The sequence below is a fragment of the Vanellus vanellus genome (genome assembly GCF_965231255.1).
Source record: "Vanellus vanellus genome assembly, chromosome: 5".
Lineage (NCBI taxonomy): Eukaryota > Metazoa > Chordata > Aves > Charadriiformes > Charadriidae > Vanellus > Vanellus vanellus.
The window spans coordinates 61091847-61116584 of NC_138910.1; the positions used below are offsets into that span (position 1 = coordinate 61091847).

The 24738-nt window shown below is 39.9% G+C and overlaps 1 protein-coding gene across 1 annotated transcript in view; it reads left to right on the top strand.

Moving 5' to 3' along the window:
- PLPPR5 (phospholipid phosphatase related 5) overlaps positions 1 to 24738 on the top strand; it is a gene marked incomplete at both ends in the record, with an annotated part of 45133 nt that overhangs the window by 5814 nt on the left and 14581 nt on the right. Inside the window, 2 exons of the mRNA XM_082483463.1 lie at positions 16805 to 16937; positions 19254 to 19504. Of these exons, the coding sequence (XP_082339589.1) occupies positions 16805 to 16937; positions 19254 to 19504 (384 nt within the window). The remainder of the gene's footprint in view (positions 1 to 16804; positions 16938 to 19253; positions 19505 to 24738) is intronic.

The window sequence follows — 24738 nt, forward strand, 5'->3', positions numbered from 1 at the left end:
CACGGAAACTATTCTACTTTGATATAACTTAGTGCTGTACATGAAGAAGGGTGCTGGATTGTTATTCATTTCTGGGACATCAAAATACTCTCTTATCTGTTATATCTTAAGGAAAAACACAATTTAGAATTAAAGTTCTGAAAAAGAAATATTTCTGGAAATGTCGTCCATGAATTTGCTGTGCCAGGAATCTGGAGATTTACGTCATACTTGAGAACTCTAGATGCTTTTCATTCTCAACCTTAGTCAGAAAAAAGCACTAACTTCACAAATGTTTCTTCCATCTATTTTAGGCTGTTTATTTTTCTACTTCATGGCTGATACCAAGTCACTTTAGCTTCTATGGACACTTTGATACTATAGGAAAAAACTAAAGCACAGGGGCAGAATCAAACAGACTTTTCTCCTGCTCTGCTACTTGAAGTAGAAGTGGCTTCTGTGCATCCTGAAGGAGACTAAACTGTTTTGTCACTTCTGCCAGAAAGAAATCAAGGAAACTTGATAAATAATGCAAGGATGCACAGTTGCCAGGAGCTCTGTGTTTCGGGGCAAAAAAATTCAAGAATATGTAGTGGGGTATTCAGGTGTTCATTTTAATGTACATTTTCTGTAGCAAGTTAGAGGAATCTCCCAGCAAGGTGTTCAGTGTGTCCTGGTGCTCTCTTCGGGAGCAATAAGCTTTTTTGCTAGCTAGGCAGCTGCAATATTTGAACATTTCCCAGTTCTGTTGTCAAAATGACAGTGGTAATGCAACAGAAGATTAGAATTGTACATCCAGACTCGTATGAATTGGGTAGACTAAACTTATCCTCTGAAATCAAATGGAAATGGCTTTACTTGTATGAGAAACTCTCTTTAGCTTCTTGATATATGACCTATTTCAATAATCCTGGAATATCTTTGATTAGCTAAAGGTTATTTACGTGTCCTTTACTTGTTGGCACATTTGACAGCTGTGAAGACTTTAAATGAAGAAGGAATTGCCAGAATACTTTATTTACTCTGCGATCATGTTGTTCTTGAAGGGCCCATTTGCTCTCTGTCTACGTAGTTCTGTTGTAACGTGTATGCACAGCTGCGACTTCTTTTCCTTGATAGTTTCTTCTTCCATTCTCACTTTTTTTTTTTTTCCTGCAGGGGGGGAGGGGGAAGACATGTAAAACTTGCTGCTGCTTTTTTTAATGTGCAAATGCTGAGGACTTCAGAAAGCCACTTTTTTGGAAGGGGGGAATGCCAGCAGAAACTGTTAAAGCCAAGGGACAATTTATGTCATGCTCTTCCTTGGTGAAGGGATAAATGCACTGCAACTTTACTTAAGAATAAAAAATAAATCACGCTGTTAAGGCCTGTGGTAACTTTGTGTACCAGATGTCAGTATTGGCCTGTTGGGACAGATAGCAAGACAAATACGTGGTTTGATAGCGTGATGCTGTTTTTATCCCAGCATAAAACCGCTAATCCAACAGAGCTGTAACCAGGAGAAACAATAAAAGATTCAGAACCGTAGTGGGTTTTCTTGGGAATTCTTCTTTATCTGTCTGTCTTCCTCTTGTGCTGTGATGGCTTACACGAACAGTGCCTGCAGAAGTTATGTTTGTACTTCCAACTGAATGTATAATTTCTGCTGTGCTTGCTATGCTTGCTCTTTACAAACACTAACAACATCGAGGCCATATGCTTCATCCCTTGATGGGCTCTCTGGAAGTGAAGTGGCAAGCAGATGTGAACAAGGCGGACAGGGTTCTGTTTGCAACAGCTGAGTGCCTGCTTGCTCTATAAACGATGCAGTTATGTTTAAGTGAGAAGCTGTTAATCCAACTGATCCTGCACGATTAGGGAATTTGTATGCATTGTTTGTAATCTAAAGTAGTAGGCTTGGAGTAATAATCAGTTTCTCAACCAAACAAGTCTTGCTCATTGTACATCATACAGGATTGAGGAGACGGGTGTCCATATGATACATAATAAATGACAGCCAAAGTAGAATTGTAAGTAGCTTTAGCTGTGGTTTTCAGCCTTAAAAGCAGTGTAATGTTTAAAAAGCTTTACAGTGTTCTTGCAGCATCTCTCAGATACATTGAAGTGAGTGATGACCCAACTTCCATCATAAATGGTTCTTATTTAGCTGAGGTGTGGTACCTCATAGATTATAAATAAAAGAGCCTAGCTGAGGTAGATATACCACATCTCCAATACTCAGAAAACATGTACATGTAACATGCTGTTTTAATGAGGAATATCCATTGTCAACATACTAGTCCTTTATATTCATGCATAGTATAGTGAACATAGTACTAGAGAGGGAGTAGGAAAGCAAAAGTTACAGCACTTGCTATCTCTGATCAGCAGCCTTTTCAATGTAAAGCACTAAGAAATCTGCAGTAGAAAAATTACTAAATATATTTAAGATTTGTTTTATCTACTATTAATCTAATAAATTGTTTAGTAGCGCTTCAAAATTAAATCTCAGTCCTGGATGCTATTTCTTGGGGTACGAGGCACCATGAAAAAACCTGCTGGTTATACTGGGTGAAAACTCAGTAGGCTGTGGATTCTACTTCTGCTTACCATTCTGGACAACATACACTGTTACCTGTAATTTTGCATGTCTTGTATAAATGTATCATAATTATCCATTGTATAATTATTATACATTATATGTAAAACCAATTATAAATGCAATATTGCTATGTTTTAGGGGCTTTCTTCAGAAATAGTATTTTTTCTTCTCTGCAGATATTAATACTTGCCTCTTGTGCATGTAGGGTTAAGGAGTATGTATGAAGGCATTCATTTCTAAACTAGAGTTTTTTGTTTTCTAAATAATAATAATAATAATAGAAAAAAGCTATCAAGAACAGAAGTCAGCCCAAAAGTATCCTGTTATTCTGATTCTTTTTTCTTTCTCTACATAACATTTTGAAACACCCATTGTTTTAGGCTGGTAGGTTTCATGCTGTCTCTAAAAGGGATCCAAGTCATACCATTTTTTTTTTTGTCGTTCAAACTCTGAATTATATTATGGGTCCTTGCCTTGGTCAATTTGTAGCTTGCCTCTTTGTAAATCAAGTATTAAATATTAGAATCATGATGTGGAGCTCAGCTTCCCAGTATAGTTATTTTGGGTAGTAATAGGGATTTCTGTGACCTGTCCATAGCAATTTAGGGCTCAGACATGACTGAATTAATTCTGCTTAAAGATTTGTTAATCACGGGTCAGCTGAGCTGCAGTAACCAACCACGTGCAACTTGCAGCCTGTGGGGAGCACGAGGTGAAGCATTTCAGCTTGACCTGCTTTAATTAAGACTTAGACCAGTACATGTTACCTTTTTGGATGTTACAGAGTCAGTGCACAGACACTCCGTAACATGGCTCTGCTGACAAGTGGGGACTCATACAGTCAAACTGCTCATGTCTGGAGTCTCACCTCCCCATTCGCAGAAGCACATGGGTCGCTGCTTAACTTCATCTCTACGCAGAATGTGTGGACATGCTCGAGTTTCAGCACATACTTGATAATAGTTTGATCGTACTTACATAGATTTGGATTGGTGTCCAGAGCCTCTCCACTGCTCAGTTTCTGCCTCTCATGTTCCCATGGGGAATGTGCTTGGACCTGTTGGGACATATCTGGGCTCTGCCGTAAGGCCTGCCTTGAGGCTGCTGCCATTGTGCATTCAGACTGCACAGACATGAGTCTGAGCATCCAACAGGCCTGAGGGAGGAATCAGGAGGTTGTACTGTAGGCCACAAGCGCGCTTGTGTGAATGGTGGTGAGGACAGTCCGTCTGTTACCATGGTCATCTTTGCCCTCTTTGCCAAGTGCTCACGCTTGACTGAAGTCAGCACTTCAGTCAACCATGGGGACTCTTTCCAGAGCATTTAGCAAAGGCAGATGAGATTTGTAGGCAGACTGACCTTGGGGTACGGAAGTAGTTCACTGCCAGCTGCAGCTGGCAGAATGAATATATGGAGCTGGGTTGTGAGCTCCAGCAGGCTTTGCCTTGCTAAGGGGGGCTGACCACCCAAGCAGGATGTACCTTTAGCCTTTACTGCCTAGCTGTCAAGTGGTAATTGTGAAACTAGGCTTCTCTGTAAAGCACTAGGAAATTTGTGCATGAAAAGTTATACAAGAGCTAGGTATGTATTAATTGTTAATTAATTATCTTGGTATTGGTGGGATTTGATCACATGCCTCAGTGCTACTTGAAATAGCAAGGCTTTCCTGAGATGGTATAGTGTATGCAAATGAGCGTGGTGCTGATAGAATCTTATGGAACCACATTCATGTTAAGAGTCAGTATTGCAGTTTTACTCAGTATTCCTTTTGTTTATGAATTGATTATGATTGTTTTGTGATTAGAAGTAGAATGAAATCATAAAGTAGAGACTATTTCTTTAAAAAACTCAATATATTTACATATGCAAGTGTGTATGCGTAACATGCTGCCAGAAAATAGCCATGTTTAGATAATTGATTTGTATCCATAGTTTAGTTCACGTGTGTTTTTAACCTTGAATGCCAATGGAAAAAAATAATGCCTGAAAGAATTAGCTCACCATACCAGAATACCTAAAAAGGTTATCATGTCACCAAATGTGTGAAAGCATCTTTCAACACAGCATACTTTGAACTTCTCTTTCTAGTAATAACTTAAGTTGGTCAGATAATGAGAGATTACATCCAACACTGATTAAAAACACAATATATGTACATACATTTACATAACAAGTATGTATTTTATCTAATTTATTATCTTCACAGAGAAGACCAAATGCCAGCTGTTATAAAGTCTGCCATGAAGATAGCCAATATCAAAGCTTCACAGGATCTAAAAATTTTAAATAGACTTATTCATCCTTAAAATACTTCTCTCACCACTTAAGCTTTTTTGATGATATTTGATAAAGCCAGCAACGTGTTTACTATTATTTTACAGTTCTATGCAAAGGAGATGACCCTTGTTAAGGTACACTATTATACCCTATTTTATGAGTGGAAGGAGATACAGGCACATATTGAAGAAGAGTAGCTGGGCTTACTTTGGCCTATAGACTTTGCAATTAGTTTTCAGAATACCATGGCATGCCTAAAAGAGCTGTTTTTATGCTCTGCTGTCTTCACAGCAAAGTATACAATCTCCCCTCTGTCTTGTAGGCATTTCCTGTACTAGGAATTTTTTGCTAAAATTTCCCACTCTTGCTGCTTCTGTTTCAGCTCATTGGCTGCTGTGCTAATGAGGGCACTTGGGACTTCCTCCTAATTCAAGCACTGCATTGTGTAAACTCCTAAACAGGGTCAGACAACATAGTGTTGCCAGCTGCACATCTGCAGCCATCTGGATTCGTGGCAGGAGCAGTAAAATAGACATTGTATAGCAGAGTTGAAAGAGTGACAAGAGTGGTACAAATCATATTTGCAGAAAACCGTAAAGTAAATGCCCCATATTTGATCTACAGGATATACAGGATCATTATTGAAATGGTCTTCCTACATGCATATGTACCAAATAAAGACAAATGGGATATGCTACTGCTATGCAGTGTTCTATGAAAAAGCTTGCTGGCTAATTCACTACCATTGCATTGTTAAGAGAAGAGGTAAGTAATTATTAAAACTTCTGATGCTCATAAACAGTTCTCTGCTCCCACTTCTATGCCTTCATTAAGATTCTGTTTCTAATAAACATCACTTCAGTATATTAATTTATTATAATAACATTCTTAAGGAGAAATAATAGCACACTGTGAAATTACTGCTTTCAAGTCTGAGGAAAGAGGTGCAGGTGAATGGTCACACGTTGTTTCATATCTGGGTTTACTAGTTGTTTGGGGGGGTGCATGGAAGAGGGACTTCTGATCTCTTTTTTTCTTTCTGATCCTTTCTCACTGACCAGCATCTCTAGTGACCGTTCAGGAGTAATATCATGGGTCTGCGTGAAGTCAGTGAAGCTTCAGGAGTTGACTTTGGTAAAGCCATGGTTTCATTTGCTTTGACTGTGTCACTGAAATGTCAATACAAGTTGCAGTTTTTACTTTTCTTTGAAAGCGCTTGTTTGGTGATTTATTTCCTGGCTTTCACAGGCACTAGAAACGTGGATTAATACTGTCAGGATTTGTTCCTCAGTAGTTTTACTTCTGGTTTTATGCTGAATGTACATCCTACGCATAGGTAATTCTGATGTGAGACAGCTCAGAATAAAGTCATAGTTCTAGATCAGGGCTTTTAAAGTGTTTTTAACTCATTTTTAATGCCACCTGGATCCTTGGAGTAATTGCTTACAATGTGAAGACTATAAAGTAGTATATAAGAAGAATGACTTTAAAGTAATACGCTCGGGAGTAGGCATTACAGTTTTGGACTTTTCTTTCTGATTTATCTGACCTGTTAAACCTCTTTCTCAAATATTTAGTACTGCTTCCCTGTAAGATTGTCTTGGCCTAATAGTTTTGTTTTATTATCTTGGGATGGCATTCATAGCTAAGCTCAACTTTCCCACTTTGACTGAAACATTGCTCTTAATCTAGAGTGCCATAGGTTTTCATGAGTAATCCAGCCCTTGTTGAATTTAGTGGGAATGTTACCTTTGATTTCAGCTAGAAAAAGGTAATGACCTTAATGTATTTGGTGGGTTGAAAATTGTACTGTAGCCTAAGATCCTTGTAAAGGAAGAGATGCTTATACAGAGGCCATTATTACAGGAGTGGAGCTAGTTATGTGCTTTCAAAGAAAGCTGTTTTATTGTGAAGATAATTTTTAATAAAAAATTGTAGAATTGTTTTATTGAGCTGTCTGCTTAAATTTATCATTATGAATCAAATACTAATTGACAGTAACAAACATAAGTAAAAAGACAATTACGCATGTGTGTTTTGCAGATACACATATTTTATCACAAAAATCCAAAAAACAATTTTTGTGGAATCTTACAGGCATTAATCATATGTGCAGCCTGTTTTTCTCATAGTTACATTAAAACACAGGGTGCTTATACTGGTACAGTGTTTGGTCCTTCAGTTTTAGTTGCTTGATGCCTATGGTATTTCAGTGAAAGTGGCTTTTCTTGACCTGATCTCAGGAATAATAATATATCTGCAAAATTTGGCTCGCCTTGAGTAGAAGTGAGCTAGAAATAAGACAGTGTGAAAAGCAGGAAATTCAGATATTCTTCTTATTCCGAGCCTCTGAGAACAGTTGGCTCCAGTCATATACTGACTGTAAAATCACTACTTTGTGACCAGAATCTTTAAGAGATGCCTTTTATGTGATCAGTTTTTATTCAAACGGGGATGAAAGACCATTTATGTTGAATTTTGCAATTGAATATTCATCCTGGGTAGAAAAATGCAAGTGTGTAGATCGCCTAAGGTTGAAAGCATAAAATAACATTGCTGTTAGAAATGATTGTTGGTATGGGTATCATAAGCCTTGATATTGTACTCATCAAGGAACGTTTTCAACATACACAGAAGGATTAAGAAACCGATCTCTGTCAACAGACAGAACAAAGTACTGTTTTCTTGGACAGGCAAGAAACAAAGGGATTTACCAAGGCCAGGCCATGAGGAACCACAGCCTTTCTCAAGTGTATCACTTGAAGTCCACTAGAAGACTTCCATGATACAGCTGAGTGTAGAGCAGAAGATGCTGTATGGAATTCATCGTTTAATAGGATTTGACTGGCAAACTGGTAACAACGGGTGAGGAGAAGGCTGAGGTAGTCAACAACTCTTTTGCCTCAGTCTTCACCGGAAAGCTCTCTTCCCACACCTCGCACCTGGATGGACTGCAAGGCAGGGACCTGAGGAGCAAAGTTCCTTCCACTGTAAGAGAAGATCAGGTTTGTGACCACCTGAGGAACCTGAATATACTTAAGTCTATGGGACCTGATGAGATGCATCCCAGAGTCCTGAGGGAATTGGCTGATGAGGTCGCCAAGCCACTCTCCATGATATTTGGAAAGTCATGGCAGTAAGGGGAAGTCTCCAGTGACTGGAAAAAGGGAAACATTGCAGCCATTTTTAAACAGGTTAGAAAGGAGGACCCTCGGAACTACTGAACTGTCAGCCTCGCCTCTGGGCCTAGGAAGGTCATGGAACAGATCCTCCTAGAAGCTGTGCTAAGGCACATGGAGGACAGAGAGGTGATTCGAAACAGCCAGCATGGCTTCACCAAGGGCGAGTTCTGCCTGACCAACCTAGTGGCCTTCTATGATGGAGTGACTACATCACTGGACAAGGGAAGAGCTACAGATGCTGTCTATCTGGACTTTGACATGGTCCCCCACAACGTCCTTCGCTCCAAATTGGAGAGATATGGATTTGATGCATGGACTGTTTGGTGCACGAGGAATTGGTTGGATGATTGCATCCAGAGGGTATTGATCAATGGCTCAACGTCCAGATGGAGATTGTTGGCAAGTGCTGTCCCTCAGGGGTTGGTACTGGGACCAGTACTGTTTAATATCTTCAGTGTCATGGACAGTGGGATCAAGTGCACCCTCAGCAAGTTTGCAGATGACATTAAGCTGAGTGGTGCAGTTGACACACCTGAGGGAAGGAATGCCATCCAGAGGGACCTGGACAGACTCAAGAAGTGGGCCCGTGTGAACCTCATGAGGTTCAACAAGGCCAAGTGCAGGGTCCTGCACCTGGGTTGGGGCAAGCCCCAGTGTCAATACAGGCTGGGGGATGAAGGGACTGAGAGCAGCCCTGCCAAGAAGGACTTGGGGGTACTGGTGGATGAAAAGCTGGATATGAGCTGGCAATGTGCACTTGCAGCCCAGAAGGCCATCTGAATCCTGGGCTGCATCAAAAGAAGCATGGCCAGCAGGTCGAGGGAGGTGATTCTGTGCTCTACTCTGCTCTGGTGCGACCTCGCCTCCAGGAGCCCTCAGCACCCGAAAGACATGGACCTGTTGGAGTGGGTCCAGAGGAGTGCCACAAAAAAGATCAGAGGGCTGAAACACCTCTCCTATAAAGACAGGCTGAGAGCTGGGGTTGTTCATCCTGCAGAAGAGAAGGCTCCAGGGAGACCTTATATTGCAGCCTTTCAGTAGTTAATGGGGGCTTGTAAGAAAGATGGGGACAAACATTTTAGCAGGGCCTGTTGCAGTAGGACAAGAGGTAATGGCTTTAAACGAAAAGAGGGTAGATCTAGATATTTTAAGGAAGAATTTTTTACAATGAGTGTAGTGAAACACTGGCACCGATTGCCCAGAGAGGTGGTAGATGCCCCATCCCTGAAAACATTCAAAGTCAGGTTGGATGGGGCTCTGAGCACCCTGGTCTAGTTGAAGATGCCCCTGCTTATTGCAGGGGGGTTGGACTAGATGGCCTTTAAAGGTCCTTTCCAACCCAAACTATTCTGTGATTTTATGATAGATGGTGGGCCTTTGAATGTTTTGTTTTTCCTTTGCAAATGTTCTGGTATTTTAAAGGTTGAAGCTAAGCACCTGAAAAAAGAAAAATCTAAATCCCTAATGAAATAATTATATGTAATAACAACCTTTCTCAAGTATCACTCAGATCTGGAGACTAAAATTAGTTGATCTCTGGTCATATTACAACCTGTCTTCCTAATGAGGTGTGTTTGTAGAGTGAAGTGTGGAGCTTGGAAGCTTTGGATAATGGCATCCTCATTTCTGTAAAAAAGAAAACGAGAACAACTTAAAACCTGTATGAATTCCATATTTTAAGAACCTTATCTGAAATATTTCAGCTTGAAGTAACTTTGCCTTTTGAAATGTGAATTGATGCTTTTAGAAGGCAGTTTTGAATTAATTTTTCTCTTCCCCTCACCATTTTCAGATGAAAATTACTGGGTTTTTTTTAGGTGTTGAGAATTTTCTCTAGGTTAATATTTTTTCTAGCTTTTGGTTGTTATATATATTTTTTTTTTTAATTAGAAAGGCTTGGTGCACAGGCAAAAGAGTTCTCACCAGAGTCTGTTATCTACTACTTCTTGGCATATGCTCACCAGAATACTTGTCTCAGTATTGTGAAACTGTGCCAGCAGTTAGATGTTTGGAGCCAGGTGCCAGACACTTATTTGGCCCCCAGACTGCCATGTTAGCATTTCTGAGCTTGTTTTCCTAGTGTCCTGACCATTTTTAATCCCCTGGAGAACTGCAGTGCAGAGCAGCTGGATACTCTTCTTCTTACCGTGATGTGAAAGGTTTAGTAGATGTGAGTAGGGGAAGTAGCACCAAGTACAGCGGGTGAAGCAGAATGAGTGCTCAGTGAATGTTCCTGTCACGGCGGAGCTTGGCAGGGCTGGTGCACCTCGGGGGCTGCTTGCTTGCCCCGTTGCCTCTGTCGCAGAGCATCAAATGCAGGACCTGCTGTCATGCGCCAAGACTTGTTCTTTGTGGTGATGGCACAAGGCTCTTGTCTTAGACTCAGAGTAGCGGAGTCTTGGTAACTGTTTCTCAAAATGATCTTTTACGTAACCATTTTACGTAAAATGATCTTTTACGTGCTCTGGTGTTGTGTGATTCCAGCCGTGGTGACAGGGTGCTGCTGTGCAGAAGCTTTTCCTGTTGGATGTTACTGGCATGCTCTAGAGGAGATGCCATTTGCATACATGATTAATTACTCGGGGGGAAAAAAGAAAAATGGGGGAAGAAAAGAGGGGAATATTTTAGAGGCACTCTACTTAAAAATATTTCATTTTTTTTCTGTTGTATAGTAAAGTAATGAATGAAGATAATTCAGTGAATGATGAAGTTGTCCATGTTTCTGTAATTACGTGCTCAGGGGGTCCCCTTGAAGCTCCCTGGTTATAAATGCTTGGTTGTTATGTGCCCCTTGCTTTCAAATAGCAATAAAGTCTGTATGAAATGAGCAACCTTTACCATTGTAATACATTGTACACATAGTCAGTACGTAACAAAGAGCAGTAAAGAATATTTGTCCCTGTCAGAAGTAACATTAGTTTTTAGTAGCATGTAGCCATACTCTGCACTACAGAGAAATAAGTAGAGCAGATATCAGTATTAGATATATAATCTTATACTGCTATTTTTCTTTTGTAAATGGCCATGACTAAATATATACCTAGAACTCTATTAAAATTTTAATAGTTTCCTCAAAAAATGGAGAGTACATATTTTTAAAACAAAATTTACTGGAAAAAAAGGCTGAGTATTCTTTTTCCACATCTTTCTCTAGAAAAGCAATTTTCATTTCACATCTTTTCTCTAGACCTTCAGAAGATGCTAGGCAGTATGGTCCTATATCTCCATGCTGAATGTGAGGGGGCATATTTTGTGTTTTATCAATAGCAGACAGATTTATCTAGAACTTATTTTTTCATTTTCCTCAAAACTACTGGTCATTTTTTACTATAGAAAAAGTGCTTCTGTGAAAATCAACCAGGGCATTTCCTGTCAGTTTAAGCAACCAAGAAGCAATGAGAACGAGAAAAACACAAAGAAAATGGCCTCAAGGGAAAGCTCTGCATAATGAACTTGAAATTGCTACTGCTGGAAATACTGTTGTTGCTTTTCCTGCCAGGGCTGTCACCTCACACAGCAATTTTAGCTTAAAGCAGAGAGTGAAACTTATCTACAGCATCACTAAAGACTGTGGTTTATGCTGCTAGATTTTCCAAACTTGAGAGACCGCTATGCTCTGTGGTATGTTGATGGCATTTTTAAAGGGGAAATAAGCCAGAAATAGCCTGTGGTCTTGCTAAAAGTTAAGAAATAAAGATAAAGAACAAGAACAACAAAGCCTACGGAAGCATATTTTTAAAAGAAATCTACCCCATGCTTTTTAAGTGGGAACTCATAAGTGAAATGAATGGGGAGTCCATGCAACTTAAATTATAACAATTTGCCTAGAGATATAGAGATCATCTCCAAGCATTTTAGCTCCATTTCTCAGCTTCTCTTGCTGCCTGATACAGAAGTGTGAGGAAGCTCATTCTAGAGAGAAAAGCAGAGCTGTGGACTGCCTGAGATGCTCCTTCCCCAAAGGGACAATCCCTTGCCATGTTATTTCTTGAAGATGGGCTCGCAGAAGCCTTGGTTAGGGTTCAAGTCCTGCCTAAGTGAGAGAAATACAATGAATGAAAAGGAGTCAGAAGAGAAATTATAGTGCACAATATTGCCAACTGTTCTTCTTAACTTGAGATGTTCAGAACATGGATGACTATTTAGTGGTCTTTTTAATGCAATAACTACTTTTCAGTGTTACTTATTTATCTGAGCGGTTGCTGTAGCTACAACACAGCCCTGAGAATTGGCAGAGGGGAAATCGTGTATTCTACCATGTTCCCTGGCCCACATGAAATATTTCATGAACATCTGTATACCCTAAGGGAGGTGTTAGCTGGAAAGATCTATGTGTACACAGAAATTTCTTTCCTAATCCCAAATAGAGATTCTCAACCTTAAATTTCAGGATTTATCTTGTTTAAATGCATTAATATAATCTCAGCTATCTTGTCAGCCAAATGAAAGTTTAGTTCTTACTTGAATCCTGGGTTTTTATAGGAAGTTGTGGCATATATGAGGAGGTAGTCCACAAAATAAACTTCATTAGTATTTCAGAAGTGGAGACTTAAGGTCGTTTATTTGTATAGTTGCTGGCTGTTGTAAACCATACCTGACACTAGGGGAAGTTTGTTTATGGAGTCATTTTACTGGAAAATCAACAAGGTCAGAGTTGCTCTAGCTCTAATATTTGGAATGAGTCAGGTTTGACATTTCAAGTTGAAAAAGAGCTCAGAATTTAGAACCAAGTTAAGAATATACTAGATGGATGATTTTGGGAAGTACAAATTAGATTTCTAAATTGACGTGTAGTGCTAAAACTAGGAACAGCTTGCCTAGATTCAGAAAAGTGACTAATACAGAAAAAAACCAAACTTATTTGGAAGGAAGGAGTCGGTGTAGGGAACGTGTGCCAAATGCTGTAAGTATCCTGTGCAGCAAACAAGGAAAGGGACAGGTATTGGGTGGTTGGCAATGGATATATTACTAGTACAAAACCACCATGAAAATCAATCAGCTAATAAATTAATCAGGAGCTAAGAGGTGAAACAGGAAGAAGTATTAATTTTAGATCTCACCCCTGCCAAACTCTGTTCCTGGCTGTTGAATGGGTTGTCACGTTGCAGGCAGGATACGATTGCCATGGAGATGGTTACAAGAACGTTTCCTGTAATTTAGATTTTGCTGGATTAATATTTCTTTTCCTTGCTTCCATAAAAAGAAAGGATTATCTAGATGCTAGTTATGAAGTATGTATTAATACTAAATATCTTTATGTGGGGTGACTTTTGTATTGTTCCTGTTACCCTTTATATTGCGAACCAGGACTAAGGGCTTTCCCTGTGGTTACAGAGGGAAGATGTAGTAGAACAAGGACATGGTCACTGCCTGGCAGAGCTCAGGCTGATGCCCATAGGGTGATAATTCTTGTCTTGCTCCTTCTTGTAGCAGTTATGTACACTGCATTTTTATTTAAGGACTGTGAAAATTATGTATATGTACGTTCTTTAGAATACTGAAAGCCTGTACTTTGTATTGTTAGTCTTCAGGTGAAAATTGTTCTTTTCCTTATACTTTACATGCTGTAAATATATGTCAAAAGGTTTTCTCAGCCTTAGGGAAGATGGCCTCTGCTTCTAACAGCTGTTAAAATATCTGTGAGCTAAAAATTTTAATATATCTCATTCTTCATGACATCTGTACAGTGATCTGAAGTAATATGACCCCGTTAGACAGAATAAGGTAAAAGATATTTCTAATATCCTTACTTTTTTCATTGCAAATTGTATTTCTATACCTAAACTCTTGTAGCTCTGTCCAAAAATTTATGTTGTCAAAGATTTCAGAATCTCCATTGCAATCCTTCACTGTCAGTTTCGATATATTCCAAAAACTTTTTGCCCCAACACCTAGTCGAGAAGTACACAAGTAACTCTGTTATATTAAATGTCATTTGTTGACTGGTTGCAGCTCACATATGCAATGGAAGGGGTAATGGTTGTCCCTGTGCCAGAGGAAATATGGAAATTTTTCCCTCATGGAATATACCAGGCATGCAAATTATGGTAAAGGGCAAGAGGGAGATTGCCTTCCTACGCTGTACAGCTGATTATTGCCAGTGGTGCTGGAGAGAAGAAGGTGAAGGAATTGCACTGGGAAGCAGAATCTCTTCTGGGACTCAGTGAGATTGAAAAAGATTTTCCTTCCATTTCTGAAACATCAATAGGCTGATTATTGAGATGAGCAGAGCTTGTGCTGAAGGATGGACGAAGGAGAACCGCTTTAGCTGAGCTGCCAGTACAGAAGAGTACAGAACCTGTATTTATTGCCAAATTCCAGAAGGAGTCTTTTAAAGTACAGCCACAGAAGCATAGAGATGAATGCCTGTTGCGATCAATGGCATATCCCACTCTGATTACTTCTGAGGGTAGAGCACTAGGTCTAGTACAGCAAAAGTTTTGTCATTAGCCGAGTTCTGCATCATTCTGACCCTTGCACCTACGTACCCACTCTGAGAGTATTTTCGTTCAGCTAAGAACTTGAACACTTCTCCCTGCTATTCTTGGAGCAGGGGGTTTCTTCATCCAGGTCACCATCAAAGACAGGAAATGTAACAAGGAAAAATTGTTGCCAGCAGCAAGGACCTAGATGCAGCTGCTGAAGACAGGTTGCTGGAAGTGAGGATCTCCTTTCCTGTAACTGACTGAGCAGTTCTCCTGTTTACAACCCCCAGCTTCCCTACCAGCCAAAAAGAAGAACCCTTATTCCAGATTCAGAGACTCTGCTCAGACCTGGAGAGTTGAGCTTGCTGGCACACTTTCTCTTTGTGCTCTTGCAAAAGGTTGAGCACTGTGTATCATACATGCTTCCCTTGTGCTGGATTCTGCTTGTTCCTGGAGTTTGGAAATCTGCAACAATTTGACTGAAATTCATTGAGTTTGGAGAAAAAAAAAAAAGCAGATTCTGACTGTGTTCAGGTTGCCTTGTCCTTGATGTTTCATTATTCCAGAGGAAAGACAGGAGTTACTGTGACTCACAGTAAAAATCTTAGTATTTCAGTTCTTACCTTTATGAATCATATTAAAACTGGTTTTTTGTTAGTTTTTTTTTCCTGAGAGCTGTAGGGGTCATTGAGCTGAATTCTCCTTATCGTTGTCATAATTTTGATGACCTTGAATTCAAGATTGAGTTACATTTCATACGTGTACCAATCATTTGTTAATTATAGATGAAGGAATTGTACTTCAGAATGATGAAAATTTGCTTGCATCAAAGTAGAGAGAGGATACTTGGTAGTTCAGATATTGAATTTCCTATTTAATCTAAAAATTCCACTAGGATCTGAAGCCAGTCTAAAGTAATAGATGATGACTGTTTCTGTGGCAAACTGAATTTTGCTTTTTAAACTACCACAGTTATTTTTGTTATTTGTGCCACATTATTTATAAGAAGCACTTTCCTCCTCTGCGTGTCACAATGTAGCCCAAAGTCATCTGTGTAGATCTACAAATAACTAAGGTCATTAATTGCATTCTTCCTATTGACAACAGACTGTGCTTATGAGACATCACCCATATTATGCTTTTTGTAATCAGTGCTGTGTATAGAACTGTTCAGACCTATTGTGGTATATGAAAAGATTTATAATTTCCTGTTAGGTCAAAGGTTTAGAAAAAGCTAGGCAATGCATCGGATTTGATGGCATTATTTCTTGTATTTGTGTAGTAGTAAGACTTCAGTTTGCTGGTCTTCATTCCTGTTTATCGAAGTGTGATGTACTTATCGATAAGCTTTACTGCTTTTCATATAGAAGAGTGCAAAAGCCTTGCCCACAGCGAATCAAAAGTTGGAATACAGTGGTCAGTATTTGACTCCTCTGCTCTACTCTTTTTGATCATACCTGTGATGCCTGCCATAAAGCTTCATTATCATGGGTTTAGATAGATACATGCTTAAGGCTTGGCTTAGGCTATTAGGTCTCAATACCATAATTGTCATGAGTAAATTAAAGGTCATGTTTTGCTGTACAGGTAAATACACACCTTAGAGGGGATATTTCACATTCAAAATGTATATTTTTCTTATTTGTGATTTTTAAAAATTTTTTGCAAACTGTAATGTGAATGATTTATAGACATAAGAACTTTATTCATTTTGGTGTAATGAATGTGAAACAGGCCATACTTAATGTTAGCATATCCATGGTGACACTTTGTCCAAGCATGAGGAAAAAAAGTAAAGGCAGACTTGATAAACTTTAGCTAGCAAAATATGAATCAAACCCTGTTAAGTACCTCCTGGCAAACCAATCCTCTGATGTGAACAGGAGCTCTATTGTGATTTTCCCCCCTCCTCCCCTCCATGGTCCAAAATTTAGAGCTCAACCCTGTGAAGTGCTGAGTGTCAGTGAAAGCCACGTGGGGACTGAAATGTTCAGCATCTTCCAGGATTAGGCCCTTACTGTGGTCCACATCTTGTCCATTATTCGATCTGTTTTTCTTGAACTAACAGATTTCTTTTTCTTTCCCCTTATCCTGAAAACTAGGTTACGTTATGTCAATTCCAAGTCCAGTCCTGGTTATATAAGTTTATTCTTTTTTAATGCAAATAAAGTAAAGCAAGCCATAAGGCATATTTCCCTCATAAGAAGATTAACGTACAGAACTTGGTTCGCTTATGTTGTCTTTTGTGCTGGTTTGGTCTTGTTTCCTTAAGATGAGATAGCCATCTCTGTGATATTAGTATATTTTACTTGCTGTAATCTGATGTACCATTTCTCTCCCCTTTTTTCTCCTTCCCTAAGATTATCGTTGGAGAAACTGCAGTGTTTTGTCTACAGTTAGCTACAAAGGATTTTGAAAACCAAGAAAAAACAATATTAACTGGAGACTGTTGTTATATAAATCCACTGGTGCGCAGGACCATCAGATTCCTTGGTATGAGCAAAATTAATGCTTTCATTTTCTGAATGGTTAGAGTGATCAATTATGTTTTAATTTCGACCTTAATTTTTGACCTATTCAGATAACTATACAACATTTAATGTGTAGTCTTAACTCAAGTGTAGCGAGTTCTCTCCTTTTGAGTAGCAAATGAAGCTTCTTGGAGGTTTGGATAAAAAAATAGTTGCAGAAACAGCAGTAAGAATAGAAAAAACTGGGAACACGAGGGGGAAGAACAACCAGCAGGCCTGGAGTAGGGTGAAGTGGAGAAGGGAGATACCCTTGTACAGTATCTGTAGTTGATAGTTTTCTTTTGGTTATGCACACACACAGCAGCCAAAGTTGAAGACATTGGGGTGTAAATGTGTGTTTGAAGCCAAGCCTGGTTTAGGTACTTTCTTAGCCTGGAGGTTGTATTATAGTCTCTAGTAGAAAACTACAAAATCCATGCTCCGCTGAAGTCAGCTGTAACTCCCCCACTGACTTTAGTAGATGTGAGATGTCATCTTTCTACTTAGTTAATTGCAAATGTGATTGGAGGGAGAAGTACCACCACTCAAAATGTCTACTGAATATTCCCAGATGCTGCTTTTTAATACATGCAGGAATGCCATAGCAGGGCTCAATTCTGTTGTTTGCTTCTCACTCACAGTTGTATCCAAGAGAAACAGCTGGAGGAATGAAGCCTTGGGGCAGCTAATCCTCCTTTGCGCCCCAGTTGCAGGGGGAGGGAGGAGATGTGCAGCTGTGTCTGTATTTGCAGTGTTTAACAGCCATGCCTGCTGCCTGAGAGAGCGCTTGCTTGCTGTCACACTGGAGGGCTAAAAGTCACTAAGAATGAGACTGTCTTGTGGAGGTCCAAAGGAGGTGGGGAGTGATGATGAGGAGCCTCTCCAGCTCCAGTTTCTCTGTGTGCAATCAGTGCCTGCATTTCCTTCCCACTTGATGGGCCCTCTTTGCTCACAGATGAGGAAAAAAAAAAAAAAAAAAAAATTGGGAGGGAGGGAAGGGGTGAATAATGGCCTGTGCACTGTTCTACCAGATGAGGCATCACTCACTACCTGTTACGCTCACACAAAGTGATGTGGCCACTTATGTTGGGGCAGTGCACACCCTTGGGGCTTGCTGAAAGGTCCCTTCTGTGCAGCGACTCAACTAGGCACAGTCCGCTGCTCACCAGTGTCTAGCATCTCAGGGTGAATTAATGTTAGTGTGACATTGCTGACCAGCTAGGATCCCAGAAATCATCCTTAGTCCTCTAGCTTTGCTGAGGACAAAACCTGACCTCCAGAAATGCACATGTTTCCATGGCATCATGTCTGCTGTGGTGTACATCCATTAAAGTCCCCATGGTGCCCCATGCTGGGAAGTCGGGAACTGCCAGAACTCACGTTATATTTACAGTGAATTAAAGTATGGGAAAGATAAGGTGATTTGCCCATGGAAATACAGGAGAAAATCTGTAGCTCAGGTGGGATTTGAACACGCACCTGCTGGCCTTGCCTCCCAGTCAGGGTGCTGCATTTGCATTTCCTTCCAGAGCTCGTTTTCTCGTTCCAAAAGGATAGAAAAGGACCTCAGAATAGCAGAAATTTTTCTTTTAAGTAACCGGATACATGCATTTCCATTCTGATGAATGAGTACGCGTGCTTAATGCTTTGCAGATATGTCTGATTAAAAAAAAAACTCTTTAGCAGAAGTAGTTCCTCAAGATCTTTAGCTCACTGTGTTGATACCGTGATTAATATGCCGTGCATAGAGATGTACCCAGTAGCAGGCAGATGAAGACAACTCATGCATGGCAATATTGAACTATTCAATACTTCAGCTTCTTTACAGCTGCAAGGGAAAAGAAAATGTTTGTCCATTACGTATTACGATTTTTCAACTTCTCCCTCAGGGCCTGAATTCCTTGGTTCTCAAGCAAATTTATAGGGTGAAGAATTTGCCTTTGTCACTTCTGTTTGGTGAACATGGGCAAAAGTTAGGTACCAGTATAGCTATTTACCCCAAGCAGTGGAAATTTGTGCCTAAGGGTCCTAGGAGAGCAGGCTACTTGCACAAGAGATATATGTGCTGCTCCAAAGGATGGAGAGAGATGAGGTGTGTGGGTATGTTGCAGTGTTGCTGCTGTGGTTGTGTAGGAAAGTACCATTTCCAACGTGAGCCAGGATCTTTAGGGTACCATAAGCATGAGAGTTTTTCATGTTCTTAAATGGAAGAACCTGGTATATTACTATGATAAATATTATAATATGTTGCCCTTGAGTGAAATTGTCGGGAAATTTAACTCTTTGTTTCCCTCTTTAGGAATTTACGCATTTGGACTGTTTGCTACGGACATCTTTGTAAATGCTGGACAAGTAGTAACAGGGAATCTTGCGCCACATTTTCTTGCACTTTGTAAACCCAACTATACAGCACTTGGATGTAAACAGTATACACAATTCATCAGTAGCGTACATGCCTGTACTGGAAATCCAGACCTTATCATGAAAGCCAGAAAGACATTCCCATCCAAAGAAGCAGCACTAAGCGTATATGCAGCTATGTATCTGGCTGTAAGTATATTGTACTATTTAATGTCACTATATTTTTGAGAGCAAATGGCTCACACTGTGAGGGGAGGAGGGAGGAATGGGGAGAAGATAAGACAACTATTGGCTGATTTTGTATATGTAGACCTTCTATGAGTTACTGTGAGGCCTTTGAGAATTTGGTTTATTGGACTTAATTCTGGCAATTACAGATGTAGTGGTTTTCTGAGCCTTGAAAGCTAAGGCAATGCTGAGAGAGGGCAAGTTGTCCAAAAAAGGTTATAGATATAGGATAACCAGGTTCTTGCTTTACTTTTTTCCCATTTGCAGAGAGTGTAGGATGAGGCTTTGTTGGGTAGTAGAGAGTAAGGGTAAGGATTGCCAGTGACTGGTAGTGATTCCTTTCTATGTTTTAACACAGTACACATTAGTAGAATTGCACATGGCCGTATTGTTTGGTGGGGTGAAGCAGGAGAGTGGGCATATGTAAGTGTCTGGTCTCTGCAAGTTTCCTGAGATCTGTGCATGTCTTTAGGTACCAGAATTGTTGCTTATTGGTACGTCAGTGCTCATGCAAAGTCAGTTTGGCTCTTATTCTGCAATGAAGTGGGCTACAAGACAATCCAGCCCTTCTTCCCTCTCGCGCCTCTGATCTAGGGAGCAATGAGCAGGGCTGGGGTAAAAACTGGTGTTTACTGCCTGGCATCAGAGCTGTTCTAGAGGCTACTGAGAGGTGTGGGGAGGCAGGTGAGAGGCAGAGTGACTAATGAATCTCACTCAAGTAACTGTGTAGTACTCCCTGGGTTAGTTTGGAGTGCACATCATCCTTGTCTTAAGTAGAAGCACATCTTGTTCTTAGTTAAGTTGTCCCCAGCACATGCCTGTGAGGGTCTCTTACCTGGTCTGTGCTGGTAGTCACAGTCCTTTGTAGCCCTTCTGGGGGGCCCGGGGCTGCCCGCATAGTGTCGGTGGGAAACTAAGCAAGTGTGTGTACCTCTGTGATCACTGCAAGAGTCATCCTGTAAATTCTGCTGGTATTTGAACAGTGGCCTGCCTATACATGTATGTTTATGTATGCATATATATGCATGTATATATACCTGTGTGAGTGTGTATTGCTTTTGAGCATATATTTAGTGAACTGATTTCTAATTCCTGATTGATCTGGAAACTGATACTTGCCAACTTGGCAAAGATCCCAACTCCATCCACAGGCAGCATGCCAAGTCCATCCTTCTGAATATGGTTTTAGAACCGGTTGCTTAAAATCTGCAGCACTGACAGTAACATTTACCAAAAGTTCCTTGTGAGCAATGTCTGCTTAAGTGATGTGGATCATCAGTTAGTACAGACAAGTGTTATCTGCAACTAAGAGACGAGCAATAAAATTCTATTCTAACTTGAGGCAAGTGTAAGACTCCTAATAGTATTATCTTTATTTGGGGAGATATCTAAGGCTTTGCTTTGCTGAAACATACCTCTAAATTTGGTGCAAGTTATTTTAGAAAATATTCAGCATTCTTCATTTTAATTGCTCCTATTTTTCTCATCCATCTGTAAAGTTGGATTTCCACTGTTGCCATGAGTCACGGTAACTAAAGGAAACCAACTGTTCAGCTACTGAAAAGCAGGAAGGAAAATAGTATCGATACATTTTAAAAACAAAAAGTAGACATTAGTGAGGTCTAATACCTAGTATCAATGGCTTTTGACATGAGCATGAGTACTTTATGCAAACCCTATGTTGTCTGTGGTCAATGTAACGTTAGCAGTATCAAAAATTAAAACTGCTGTGATCTGTTTAATGACTTTATAAGCTTTCAGTAACTGCGGAAGTGAATATATCCTATGTCATTACTGTATTGCAGCATGATGCACAACTGTCATTTCACTGAAGTATTATAAACTGCTGACAGGATTTCTGAATTCTTATAGGCTGCCTAATAAAGAGAATTGCTATGATATATCAGCTGAGTTGTAGCCTGCAAATGTAGGTCCTTGATGCAATATTATCAGTCTTTTATTTTTTAATTTTTTTATTTCTGTTGCATGGTTGCAGCTAAAAATACTGTTTATTACACCCCAGGGAAAGAAATGCAATGTTCCAATATTTGGGGTCATGTCCTTACACTGTCATTATGTTTATCAGGATAGTTGGCCCTGAATTACAACTTTCTCATCTCTATTCACTGGAGTAGAAGATTTAAACAGTAGCCTAGTCTTTGTATGAGCTATGGTACAACAGTTACTGAGAGCCCGGACATAAAGACTCCATATATTACCTACCTAGTATTTCATAAGCATATGACCTCTGATACAAAATGTGCTTTCTTTTTGGTTAACAGAAATATTTGGGAGAGAGGGAGGGATTGTTATGAATCCTCCCTGGACATTTCAGCCAGCTATGCACAAAACAAAACCAGCTTAAAGACATAAACAGGCAGCAAGCTGATCCAGAGTCCTTGCTCTCTGAGGGGGTGAAAGTAAACAACATCAGACTTGTGTGATTTCACCGATCAGCCCATTTAAAAACAAAGCCTGTGCTTTATCTAATAATTCCCCTATCTCGTTCCGTTTAAGTGCAGCCATGTCCTTATCACCTAGCATCTGCGCATATTGTCTTGTTAACAATAGCTTCTTTTTCCGTCCAAGTTCTTGAGTCTTCCTTTTTTCCTCCTCCCCTCTTTTGAGAGTGGGTGGCTGCTATGGTAACTCTGAATTCCTCTCCTGCTGAAAGTACAGTCTTTTTCAAACAATTGTATTGCTAATATTTAGACCTCTCTGTAGTGTTTGCCTCTATTACTTTCTCTCAGTACCTATCGAGAAAGGCTTAGCAATGGAAATGTTGAATGGCAGCATTATGGTTAGGCGTTTTCTCTACCCTGCTCCAAACACACTTTCAAGGATCTGTTACTTGTCGTCTTCAGACTTTTATTTTTCCCAGTGTATCAAAGTCTTCAGAATGAACTACTGTAAATCTTTTCCAAAATCTCTAAACAAGCTGGTTGCTACCTGGATTTCTCCTTAGGTGCCTACTCAACTAGTCTTTGACCTTTTGTTTGTTTGTTATTTCTTGGGTTAATAAGTTAACTGCATCAGCTTTCACTTCTTATCAGCATTGCAATTCACGCTTTCTCAGCTGGAACAACATCTGCTAACACAGGTATTAAGGCAAATGCTGCAAGTTTATTAAATATAATATAATTGTATAAGCCACACTGATATGCATAAGTTGACACAACCTGGACAATTAGAGGTATATTTTGAAGCAGCAAGTTATGCACATGCTTGGGATTTTTTCCACAACTGAGAAACAGAAACGAGAAGTCACGAGTCTCTTTTTTTGGTAGGATATCAAAGTGATATATGAAGATTTAGTCAGTCTTCCCATGGATTTAAATATGAGACTTGTGACTAACAGTTATCCTTTGGTGCTGCAGACCTAGAGGATTGGTCATTGCTAGTTGTATTTTAAGACAAATTTTATACTAATTCTATAAAATTTTGCTTTTCTTTTGTTCTTGTTGGATTGGACAGGAGCAGTTGGCTCTTGTAGGGTGATGTTTGAACTTGGTGTTGCCGCGTATGTTTCAAACTTGCATTAAATTTGGAATGATAGAGGAGCAGGTTTAATGTTTTGATAACTGACATAACCATTAGGTCTTTAGGCTGCTTTTGTTGTTTTGTGCTGTGAACCCTTGGCCTCAAGTATGGCCTCAGATGGGGCTAGCAGGTAAAGCTGACAATTTTTTCTTCTCTACAGAGCTTTTGTTGGGCCCGTGATCATCTTTTCTGCAAGGTTCTTGCTCCTGGCATTCTACTTTATGGTCTTTGCTGTTTGCTGTGTTTATAAGTCACTGGGAAAAGACAGCAAGGCAGACTGGGTCACAGTGCTGGCAACATGGTGATATTCTGCTTGGTGTCACTCTTTGATCCAGTCTTTGGATGTAGGCCTCCTCTCACTTGTCCTTCGTCTTGAAGTGCCTGTTTGGCTCATGCTCAATGAGCAGCTGGAGGAGGCATGGCAGGCCTCTCTTTTATAGGCTTTAGGGAGTGCTCAGGAGGAAAAGGAGTAGCAGAGCCACCTTATTGAGTCGGTTTTGTTGTCCATTTTTTGTTAGGAAATTGAAGAATTAAAGGATTCTTTTGGCTGCTTTTTAGGGGCAATGTTAGGAAAGTGGAATTTCTTTCCAGTATGTGGTGCAGCAAGTAAAAATATCCCTTGATACTGACTACAGCTTATATCATGGGCTTCATATATTGGCTGTATTGGTTACCTTCAGGCTGGGTAGTAAAATGATATTACAATTTGATCCAGGGACTTACCTAAAGACCTCTAGGTATTTCTCATCAGTCAGTTCTTCATTACAATTCAGTTGCTCAAGACAATGACCTCTGTAGACTGAGTCAGCTTTAATTAATATTTAGGTGTATCTTAAAGTGCTGGTACACTGAAAGATACCTCTTTCCTTCTCCAGTTGTTTAGAATTACGATTGTGGGGAGCTTGAAGTGGGAAACTTAATAGTAAGGTCCAGCGTTTCTAGAGCTCTCTCTTCCTTTTGCTGACCCAAACCACTGACTTTGAAAGCAAATTTTTGTCTAGGGTCATCAATAATTACTGCAAAACTTATGGAGAAATTTGGAGGAGGCTTCAAAAGCACTAAAAAAGCCTCCAGTGGGTAGCTGCAGAAAGGCCCAGATTTGAGAATATGACTGTGGTTTGGTCTAGTAATAATTTGACCCAGTAATTATTAATTAAGGAAAATGAAGGGCTTTTAGATTATCAAACAGGATTCTAACTAAATTTTGAATCTGGTTATAGACTACCGTCCACTATAGCCCACTACTTTTGCAGCTTTTTTGATCTCTGATTATCTCTTTTCTTGTAGGTATGATGAATATTGAAAGTTGTGCATTACTTAGAATCTTGAACTATGCAAGTAATATTTCTTTGATGATAGCACATTATAAAAGCAAAACAAAACATGAGATAATTTATACTTGGAGCGCTGCCTGGGATAGGTGCCTGCACAGTGATTCCTTCTTCTTTCTGCTTGTCGCTCCATGAGTCATTATTCTCTGCCCACTAACGGACTGGTCTGTCTCTTTGTCAGTCCCCCAGACCATCTGCTTCAGGGAGGACCGAAACAGCAAGCACAGAGGATCTTCCTCCCTGCATCCCTGGGCCCCAGGCTGATGAAATCAGCTAGGAAAATTAACCTGCCTCCTGGCTGGTGCACCCAGACTGATGACTGGC